The sequence below is a fragment of the Symphodus melops genome (genome assembly GCF_947650265.1).
Source record: "Symphodus melops genome assembly, chromosome: 4".
Classification (NCBI taxonomy): domain Eukaryota; kingdom Metazoa; phylum Chordata; class Actinopteri; order Labriformes; family Labridae; genus Symphodus; species Symphodus melops.
Window position 1 is genome coordinate 25,667,142 of NC_136694.1, and position 11,615 is coordinate 25,678,756.

General features: G+C 41.2%; 1 protein-coding gene across 1 annotated transcript; it reads right to left on the bottom strand.

Moving 5' to 3' along the window:
* Window positions 1–3,256: 3,256 nt before the first annotated feature.
* Window positions 3,257–7,991, bottom strand: csrp1b (cysteine and glycine-rich protein 1b). Its single transcript, XM_079341347.1, has 6 exons — window positions 7,839–7,991; window positions 6,732–6,841; window positions 4,975–5,143; window positions 4,661–4,790; window positions 4,450–4,543; window positions 3,257–3,924 (listed from the first exon to the last, which is right to left on the bottom strand). Exons 2-6 carry the CDS (start codon window positions 6,838–6,840, stop codon window positions 3,848–3,850), a joined length of 579 nt encoding a protein of 192 aa, XP_079197473.1. The 5' UTR covers window position 6,841; window positions 7,839–7,991; the 3' UTR covers window positions 3,257–3,847.
* Window positions 7,992–11,615: the final 3,624 nt, after the last annotated feature.

The window sequence follows — 11,615 nt, forward strand, 5'->3', positions numbered from 1 at the left end:
TCATCCTTTATTGAAGTAGTTTACCTCGTAGTTAAATGAACAGTGTATCAGAGATTGCAGTCCTTACCTCTCGTGTTGACGCTGTGCCTGCGGACAAACAAAACGTGATGGAGAGAAGAAGACGACACGGTGATATCTCCCTCCCTGTCCCTCCTCTATCACAGGGAGATTTAAATAGAAACACACACACACACACACACACACACACACAGACAGACACACTGTATTAGGGGGCGGTCTCTTTTTAATAGTGATTGTCATGTTGTGTTGACAGATTGCGGCTTTCTGCTGCTTCGTTGATGTGTGTGAACTTTTCTTTGTGCCAGGACGGGCTCGACTGCATCCTCATCAACTTTCACTTCAGCAGTTCTCACATAGTTGTTAATCTTTTATTTCAGTTTTTTTTCATGCCTCTACTCTTTAAACCTTGTAGTGGGATCCTCTCTACTTTAACTCACCAGCTCTGTTCAGTCTTACACACTTGCACAAGTGTTCCTGAAAGCTTTCTCTTCTTTTCATCTTGTATCCAAACTCTTTTTACGGTCACAGGTGTCTTCCCGACGTGATTTTTGCCTAACAACAGTGAGTAGGAAATGTACCCCGTCCCTCCTGAAGCTGCAGGGCCCCTTCTGTCTAATTAGGATAATAGCTGCAGACGATGCTAAGTTTAAAAGCAGGAATGCTGTTTCCACTGTACATTTAGCTTAAGCCTAAACATAGACAAATTGCTGCACCATGTGATGCTGCCAATCTTTGATACTTGCAAATGAGTGTTTGTATGCCCTTGTGGTCGTTTGTGCAGAATTATAAACACACATGAAAGTGTCTGCACGTGTAAAAACAAGCTAATTTCACTCATGCAAGGACGATCAGTCTTGTTTGTGTTTCAGAGGGAGCTGTGTTCAGCATGTGCGGCAGTGGCACAAAGTTTAAAGTTCAGGCTGAGAGTCGGTCTCAGAGAAACACTTGTTTGTGATCTCAAGGTAAACAAAGGGAGAGATGAGACAGACACAGAGGGACTGACATGGACTTTAAATATTAACATTTTAGACTTGTAATATTAAAAGACGGTGTAAACACCAAGAGATGCCTGTTGTTATAATGATATCAGAATCAATAAACTTATTTTGCTTTCACCATACACTAAAATCATTTAGCCTCACCATGGTCCAATAGACTTAATGAACGAAGTCTGAGTAACGTCACTCATTGGATTCCATAGAGGCCCGATTGATATGAGATATTTGGGTTTGATACCAACATCGTTAGGTTGAGAAAAAAATCTGATGTATTGGACAATATCTTATCTATCTTTGATCTTTAGAGATAGATTTGTTGTGTTGTAAAGCCGTCACCAAACACTTCATGTGAAATCATGTCTGCTTCAGCAGCCCTTTAAATTCTTAAAATCTGCATCGGTGCAAAAATGAAACTCTGCTGTAATTACGCTTGAAGACTATCAGTTTTGATTCCATAGCAGTGTAATATTGGTGTCTCCGTCTGTAAATTCACATTCTCTTAAAGGTGTTGTGGAAGCACAGCAGGACCTCCACACGGACCTGCGCCACGCTCCCTCGCTGGTCCTGCCAATCCCTTCTCACCACTGTACTGTTAATATAGCACGTTGAACAGCAGTCTGAATAGGGCTACTGACAGAGAGCTGCTGGGCTGCAGACCTCCTGACAACACAGTGTCTTTGACCTACTGGACCACCAACTCTTTTCATTACAAACTTACATTAATGAAGAGTCAGACTCAGTACAAAAAGGATGGGGAAACTACTGCCTGTTCTTATTCCATGCCACCACTGAATGAGTCATGTATAAAATAATTGAATTTGCATGGTATGACAGTTGAAATTTCCACTTGAACTGTTCTTTCACTCCCGCTGAGTCAGGACTTTGAATTCTCTGACGCTGATTTGATTTAGGACCCAAGGATTCAGACTGTTGGCTCACAGCAGCTGATTATAATCCCACAGTATATGTGGCTGCAGGATTAACAAAGTCCTATGTGTTTGCTGGAGTGTCTCTAGGAAACACTGACTCATACACAGAGCTGCCAGGGGATTATAGAGCCGTATACAGTTGTTTCCACATAGCACCATTCCTTCATTCAAGTTAAAAGATCGACCCAAAATAAAAAATGTGCACTCCTGCGATAGAAACATGTTTGGTAGTGAGCAGGCACAAGCACTCAATATTAAAACAGTACTCTTTTATGATTGGCCGTTACTGTATCGTATCAGGGGTTGACTTTGTTTAAATCCTTACATATGAACCAAAAATAAGATTGTATAAAATATTCCTTTTGAAACATAACACACAGTTGCTGCTGTTAATAGGAGGCAAGTTAGCTAGGGCATGCTAACTTTAGCAGCTCATGCTGAAGCAGACGATGCTCGTACTTTTGTTCTTGCGATTTTGGTTTTGCACAGTAGGACAAGCTCATCGACCTCACTTGAAGGTTGATTTATTGTTTGTGTTTGGGGGAGGTGCTTCGAAAACAACAGTTACATTTTTGATTGTAAGAATATAATTATTTTTAGTGATTTAAATTGATACACTACAGAAAAAAGCTGTAAAATCGGTGCATTAGCCTTCTGCATTTAAAAAAAAATCATACAAGGTACATTGAGTCAATCAGTGGTATTACTTTTTTTTTTTCTAAGTAAACGAACATTGACTCTTTTCACTTGATGACTTACTGTTGGATCAAGTCTCTCTGCTGCCTCCTGGTGGATAAAAGGCTAAATGGACTTAAACTAGGAGGTGTTATTGTCATATTTGCTGCAGGACGTTCAGTAAATCCATTTAAATATATATATATATAAGGTCAGAGATTAAACAGGATTTTGTTCCAGTTATTCACTATTATCCTCAACACATGAACGCTTCTGATCAGATCCCTTTCTAATATTTTGATCTTTGCATGGATTTCGGACCTAGTTTAGCCGTTTATGTGACTCCCACATGTTGCAGTCAGTGCCAAAGCAAACAGCTGCACCCTAAACCACCAGCCCCACCAGCTCCAGCACCACAGCTGCCTGGCTCTCCGGTCAGGGTGCCAGCTCCTCGGTGCAGGCAGTGACGGGGCTGAGCACTGCGACTCCGTTGTTCACCACAACAGCTGGCATTTAGCTCTGTTTGATGATGATTGGAAGGAATAACAACACACCCACATGAACACAAAAACACTGATTTCATCAGACCAGAGAAACGGACAGAACAAAGACAGCTGTGTAAAGCTCACAAAATTTGGCTTTGCTTTTCCTCATATTTATTTTGTTTGTCAGCATTTCATATTTTAAAACAGTTTGTACAGCACTTGACGTTCATGGCAAAAAGAAAGGCTTTATTAAGAGTGTAACAGAAGCATGATGTGAGGCTGATTATTCAAAGCCGTCAGTCTTGACAAATTTATTTTGTTCTTGCTCAGACCGACTCGGATATTAATCAAACGTGACATGTGTCAAACTTTGCTCTGTTGAATTAGCTGTGTAAATGTCTCTTCATATTGCTACCACAGTTTACAGCACGCTATAAATCACTTGCATAACAGTCAAATCCAAACACTGAGTTAGAATTCGGTGAGTTATAAATCCTCAGCATCTTGTTTTCTAACCAGTCAGAAAGTAGGACATCACAATCCACATTCAAACGCAACATTCAGAGCGGAACCTTCTCAGCGAAGTGGGATAAAAAGCTGTGTTCGTCTTCTCGTTCCTCTTTGCCTTCAGCTGGAGTGAAAGGGCAGCGTGAAAAAGGTGAGATCTCGACTGAAGGATCCTAGAGGCGATGTTATCAGAGCGCAGATGTCCGTCTCAGTTGAGACGAACCTTCAGGCTTTACTGCGAGTGAGCCAGAGTTCCTGCTCCCTGACCGAAGCCGAAACCTTTGGGACCAAAGTTCTTGGCGTAGCAGCCTGTCAATGACATCACAGAGACTTAGAAATACTTATAAAATACAAACTACAGCTACAGTAATTCATGGTTTAATAAAATGAAATCTTCAGAGACACAGCATTTGAACCAGAGAATGTGTTGACCAACTATTCAAACTCAGTCATTAAAAACACCAGATTGCTAAATCGTACATTACATTTATGTCAGTTGCCACAAAAAGTCGCATGTTCATGTTTGATTTTGGGACTGCAAATATATATTTTTTCCATTATGTATTATTGTAGTTAATCATATTAAGTATATGTTGTCAGCAAATACTGAAAATATCCATTTAAATATTCTTTGTGCAGCTTTTTGCCAGCAAGCGACAGTCAGAGAAACTTTATTTTATTACATAAGCCAAAGACCTCATTGTTTACAAGTGGGATAGAGGAAACATTTTGTATTTCTGGCATTAGGTGATCAGAATAGTTTCGAAATATTCTTCCCATCAGTGAATCACATCATCATACCAAGTACTTAAGCTCCTGCTAACATAACCCAACCTTTACAGAAGATCTCTCCGTCTCTGTCGGCCACGGTCGTAGACTCGAGTCCTTTGCCGCACTTGGCACAGCGAAAGCAGCTTTTATGCCAAGACTGATGAGAGAGCAGAGAGTCAATTTCAGGCACATAAAAATTATACTCAGAACTCACAAATCACAAACATTTCATTCCGTGGTTCCATTTTTTCGAAACGCATCAAGTCTCTCTCACATTGCCTCCTCCGATGACCTTCTCTGCCGCATACACCGTTTTACCACATCGAGGACAGACGTCTGATCCTCCGGGTTTCTGGGCAAACTTGGAGGCGTTGGGGTTAGTTGTCGGCCGATGAGGGGCTTGTCTATCAAGAGAAAACAAAGAATAATAATAGGAAGGGAGGAAACAAAATAGCTGATAAAATATATACAACATTAGGAAAAGAAACAAATATAAATATATTTTTTGTTTCAACTCTCAGATCAGACCTCCAGATTGTTTTTGCACATCGTTTAATTGAACCAGAGCGTGAAATGTGTGTTGCTCACACTTCAGGCTTTATTCCCAGTCCTTCTCCCGTGTCCATACTCAGAGTGCCCGCTCCACCTCCGAAGCCGTAGCCTTTGGGCCCATATTTCTTGCCGTAGCATGACTTGCAGTAGATCTCATCCACATGAACGGCTACTGTTGTGCTGTCCAAGTTCTTCTTACACACCACTTACAACAACAGGAGGGAGAATGAAAACAATGAGAGAAACAGATTCAGATTAGTTTTCAGCTTTGATTTCAGGACCGGTAATGGATAAATTATTAACAAGCTGAAGTGTTATCGATGAGGAAACACTGATCAGTGTTATACATAATTTAATAGCTTCCTCATAAATGACATCTTTCCATGTACAGCTCTCACATAAAGTGAGGCTGCCGCCATGGAAGGCTGTTTGAGCTGAACAGAGGATCTTCTCTTGGGCAATTTCATGGATAAAAACCAAACATCAACACTTTGTATGTAATGTTTGTAAAAAGTAAAACAAAATGTGAGCAACACATCTTTTAAGATGTCTTTAAAATAACAAAATAAGCAGTGTTGTGTATCTACAGCCCTCCCACGAAAACAAAATGCCAGAACATGCTCGGAGTTGAGCTGCAGCTTTACTTTAGCGTAGCTGTTTCCTAAATTAGGATTCCTTTAGTCTACTGATTCTTCTTTTGTTGTTCTGGTGTTGGAGGGATACGAGATAAGGGCCAGTACTGCAGTGGTCAACATTTGTATATCTATCATTCTTTGTTTAGGTTGGGTTAGGTTGCTTTGAGTGTATCCGTAGGTAGGTTTGGTTTCATGTTGGGATTCCAGCTTCACTGTTTACATGGAAGCTAAATAAAGAGATCCAGCTGTGACATCAAGGATTTAATCTGCATAAACCATCCTTACAGGCACAGAGCTAATTGTCTTGTGATCATTAAATGAAGAGGGTGCGCGAGGACCCTCAGACATGCACAGTGAGAATATCTTCCAGTCAGCCAGGTTGACACGATGAGATCAAGTGTTCACATGGATAATGATCGGTACAAACCAACCCACTCGATTGGATTGGCTCCGTCTTTTCTGGTTGGCGTGTTACATGAAGCATTCGTGTTCTGATCAGACTCTTATTTTGATTGTGTCCATGTAAACATTGTGAGTGAGTCGGACTTGTTACACAAACACCATCAACAGCACAAGACAAGAAAAAGTGACGACAATGATCAATACTTATAGATTAAAATAAGATTAAAATAAAGAAGTTAAAGGACAAAATAAAATGATCCATGAATAGTCCATGAGTAAATTTATAATTGCTTGTACAGCATCAGTGCTGTGTACAGTAGACTATACGGCACATCATAGAAAACTCTCAAATATCTTGTGACATTCTTCACAGAAGTCATGCTGTGACATTGCTGCAAACTATGAGTGACATTTCAAAGCAGAATATGGCAAATCCATACTACATGCTAAGCTGCCTCAGATAAATACTAGTCCATGCTGTCGGGGGAGAGTGTGTGTGTGTGTGTGTGTGTGTGTGTGTGTGTGTGTGTACCTTCCTCCTGCCATATAAGGAAGACCAATCCTTTATCACATGTTTCCACTGGATCCAAATAAGGACTGAGACGTCTGAGTGAAAACCTGCCTCCCCTCACTTTCATCTCCTGATGCCAAATACTCCAAATTCCAGCCCGGCACTTCTTGTGATTTCAGAGTGGTTTTGTGAAGTGGGAGTCAGTGGAGGAATAAAGCAGGTTACCTGACAACTTAAATACTCACTGCAAAGAAAGCAGGATTTATGCCAGCTCTTCCCCTCACACTGCACTTCCTCAGCGAAGTAGACGGTTTTCTGGCAGCAGCCGCACTTATTTCCTCCTCCGAAAGGCATTCTGTGAACGTACAGGAGGGCTTTGTGTGTACATTTTTCATTCACTGTGTACACAACATCTCTCTTCTGTGGTACATAAAGCAGACAGAGAACATCTGCAACACTTGAGGCTAGAAGCAACAATACCTATAAAAGGAGAGGTAACCGTTTGCTGTGTTGCTCAGCTCTTTCTTTCTCTCCTTGTTTCAGTGTACCAATATACTTTTCATGCCTGGTCATAAAATGCAAACAACCTGCTGGCACCAAAACCACCTCGTACGGATAAAATGACATCACTTCAGGAATTAAATGTCTTTCTATGGTCATGATGAGATCATGTTCAAGCGGTGTCAGCGACAGGTCATCTTCCACACAATGTCTGAAATCGACTTCATCACTCTGAATAAACAGGAAATTCCCTGAATTTCATTTTGCAATCTCACATGTTAACAGTTTGACCTCAGACAAACCGAGATACCGATAATTCAAGTGTAATTTTCCCTGAAAGGATTTAAAAGAAAACCAAAGACAGAGCTCAGTTCTCGGGGAAGCTCAAAGTCTTCAAGCTTGAAAAAACTTGGTTGTTGTTTTTGCCGGGTCAGTTCCACCTTATTCAATCCTTTTTTCCTCACCTGATGCCTTTCGTGCTGAGGAATAAACTTATTCCATACAAGACGAGAGGAAATGTAGGCCTCACATACAATCTATACAATAACATTAACATAGTATATACTGTAGTATATTATACATTATAGATATTTCAATAAAAGGAACTTTGCCCTTAAATGTGAAGTATACAATTCAAGCAGAACGTGTTGCTTTTATGAGCCGTTATCATCGATTTGATCAAAATAGTACTGATAGTTTTTTTCTTTTGGAGTTATCAATTTAAGTTCATATTTCAATTTAACGTCCCAACGCAAAATGACAACTTCACACTCTACACTATAAAGCTTTGCAGTCAAGTGTTTGACTTATCAAACGTTCTCCTCTGCCCCTTGAAATGTAAACAGCCGTACCTGCACAGAGGTGAAAGGCTGGTCCTCTCTGTGGGTGATGAGTTGTTTTCAGAGATGAGCTGTGAAGAGACTCTGGTCAGATGAGGAGAAGCAGAGGAAGGCTGAGAGGACACCAGGCTGGACTGAGGGAGGAGGAGTCATGAAACAGAGATCGACAGAGAGAGAGAGAGAGAGAGAGAGAGAAGAAGAAGAAGAAGAGAAACACAGTGGGCCTCTCTCAAAGTGCTCCCTCCACACTCGGCTCTGTCTGACGTCATGCACACAGCTGAATGAAGTTCCCTTCATTGAGGCATTGCTGGCCATTTTCGAAGACGAAGATTTCAAAAGTAGCATTCCCTCAGTGCTCAGTCTGCACTCTCTCCCTCCCCTCTGTGCTCCTTCAAAAGCCACGCCCCCCACTTACATGTACAAGTGCTGTTGCTCCAGAAGCGGACCTCAGGTCATCGCTCCATTGTGTAAAACTATGTTGTCTCATATCTCCTTCAGTAAACTCAGACACTGATGACACACTTTAAATGTGGGGTAGCGCACATAAGTGGTTGAGTAGAATCAGATTGGTACCTGCAGACATTGGTCAGACATGTTTTTACAGGCTTAGAGCAGCTACAGAGGATGGATTTTGCAAGCAAGTTCAGCACAGCATCTTGAACAGAAAAAAACCCCCTCAATTATCCTGAACATTCATTTAATAAAGATTTCTCATTTGCAAATCTCTTGCAGTGTAAGACCCTCAGATAACATCAGGCCCCCTGGTGATGCTCTGCTCAGCTTCCACTGCAGCCATCTTTCCTTCCAGCTTGTTTCAGGGAAATGTTTTTTTTTTTTCATCTGTCTGATCTTTAATAAGTGGAACACATGATTTGTTGGATTGAGCTCAGATGACTGATTTGGCAAGTTAGGAGCATTCCACTCGTATGCATCCAAACAGCTCCTTGGTTTCTTTGTGCATCTGTTTGTTATTGTTGTTCTGCAGCAGTAAAGTCTTAAAGCTTGGGGGACTATGAAGAATAAAGGCAAAAAGATCCAACACTGATCCACCTAATATGGATGTGAGCCTCAAACAGCCCCAGAGCAGGATGTTCACTTTAACTTCCCAGTCAGAGAATACTGCCAATTTTTCTCGAAGGTCATTGTCTTTCAAAATGGAAAATCTGGAAAATGGAATCACTGGAATCACATTAAGTTATCAAATTTGAAAATAAAAGACACATGGTACCATGTTTTGTCAAGCTAGTAACAGCCACAGCGTTCTTAAGTGTATTTGTTTGACGTTTTTTTTTTTTTTGCTCTGTCTGACATTTTGTCACGACAGCTCCTGCAGTGGATGTCTGTGTCCGTGTGTTTGTTCTCTCACTCAGGGACCTCATGATTTGTATGTTTGTACTCCCTGCTTTCAAAGAGACAGCAGTGATATCTCGTGTGATGCAAGAGAAAACACTGCGACCTTAGATGGTGTTCTGCCGAAAGCATGCAGAGTTTAATCTTACTCTGTTGATTATCGGCTTTCTTCACAGTCAGTCTGGGTTGATTTGATCCAGCTGTGGGACTCATGGGGTCAGAACCATCAGACACTTGTCTCTATAAGCAATGATATCCTTTATTATAAACAGTATGTAGCATGTGTCCTATTTGCCTGTCATTGAGAGACAAACGTCATAAACCCAACAGGGAATATCGTCAATGAATAGTTATTTTGGAACTGCCTGTAAATCTTACTCTGAGGCATTTAGCAAACCTGCACTTCGTCAAATAGCCACTTGAGGCTCGCTCCAAAAGTGAGTCTGAGTCCAGTTTCTTCACCTTTATTGAATAGGACATTTACGCAGTGGTAGATGTCCCGGCTTTAAGTGTGAATTGAAAGTGCTCATACCTCACTGCAATGTCCAGTCCCACACCCACATGAACCAGTCAGTCGCCCTTCACAAATGTTCAAATCAGGAGATGTTTTTTTTTTCATTTCTGGGTTGCATACCATCGATCACAGGTCGATCTGAAAGACAGCAGATGGAACAAACTCTAACTTGTATAGCTGCCAGTTGAAAATACATCAGACAAACGTAGAAATATAAATCTCTTTTTTGGTTTGTAACCGTGACCCCCAAAACTGACCGTTAAACTCCTCTGAAAAAGGTCGTATTTGTAGTTTCTAAGTGAAGCATTTCTTGAATTGCTGTCGTCCTGTAATTAAAGATTCAAGGATTTTCAGTCATGACAAAGAAACACTTTCACCCTTGGAATCCACACGATTGTCGTATGCGTTACACTGTACATAAAGAATACTTGAACATTGTGTAGTTTGGCATTTCCTGCTGATCCTGTAAACTCTGACATTCAAACACTGGTGCAGGGAAGGTTTCACCGTCTCTTTATCGGAGCACATCACACACGTGACCTTTACATGACGGATGGTCAACTTTACTATGAATTCATCCAACTGTTCACCAAATACACTCTCAGCCTACAACACTATGTATTCTGGATCTTCTTCTCCTCACTTCTTTAGATCTGTTGTGCTGCAAAAAAAAACAAAACATGGATGTTATCACTTCCTGCATGGCTCAGATTTCTTCCTATAGAGGAGGATCAGCAGAGGTGAAACTGATACGGAGACTGCAGTCGATACAATCCGGGAAGTAAAATCCAGCAGCGAGAGATGCTGCTCGATCTGCCACCCTCCTTCCCTCTCTCTCTCTCTCTCTCTCTCTGAGCCCTCCAGGCTCTTCACCATCATAGGAAGAGACAATGATGAACTCAAGAAGCCTATTTTTAGCCGGCCATTGGCCAACACTAGCCCTCTGTTCCTTCTCTGTGGACATCCGTCTTGGCTACATGTGTAGTAAGCACACATGTGATTATGCTCATGACTGAGAGGGAAAAATAGGGAAGAGGAGTGACTGAGTGTGAATGGATCCAATCCAGAGGAAGCGGAGAGGATAAGAGGAAAGAGAGATAAGAAGAGGCAGGGACGAGGCTGGGCTCAGGTCCATCCATCAGAGTACAGAGGAGTGCTGACTGGAGTCTCATGGAGGAATTCAGCACTGTCTTCATTTTATTTTTTGCCATTTGACCTGACTTGAAGCCAGGACTCCTCTCCGGGTAATGGTCTCTCTCTTGGCAGCGTTTCTCACTGAAGCTTTGCCAACTTGTCAGGTGAGGAGGAAGAGCTGGAGGAGGTGAGATGACTCTACACTGAGTGTGTGTTTGCATGGCAACGAGCTGTAAACGTGTGTGTGCGTGCATGTTTGTTTTTGGATTGTGTTCTAAGTGTTTAGTGGTAAATCTACCCTGGATCATACCCATGTTGTTGTTGTGTATCTCAGGTATTTTGGCATTTCCAAGTGCATGTTTTAACTTCACTGAAGAGCTGAACCCTTTGGTTGGTTCGTACATTTGCAGAAGAGGAATTGGTGACTATTTGCAATGGTTATTTGTAACTCCTACAACAGTAGACCCCATATAGTTTGGTTTTTAGAGTCGATACAGAATAGGCAGCCCCCTCTCTCATGCAATAACAATTTGCACACTTTAATAGTAAAATCTTGCAATTTCCTGCAGAAATTATACTTTTTTTTAAATAACATCTTACAATTATATAATATCTACATTTCTCATAATATTGTATTAAAAGTTCGTTTTTTTTTCTTGACAGTGTAGATATTGCTTCTTGTTATTTTTATTCTGTTACTTTGTTTATGTGCACACAACCCCCAAGACATTTCCCCAGTGTGTATGAACGTCCTCGGCAACAAATCATGATTTAGATTTGGATTTGTCAGA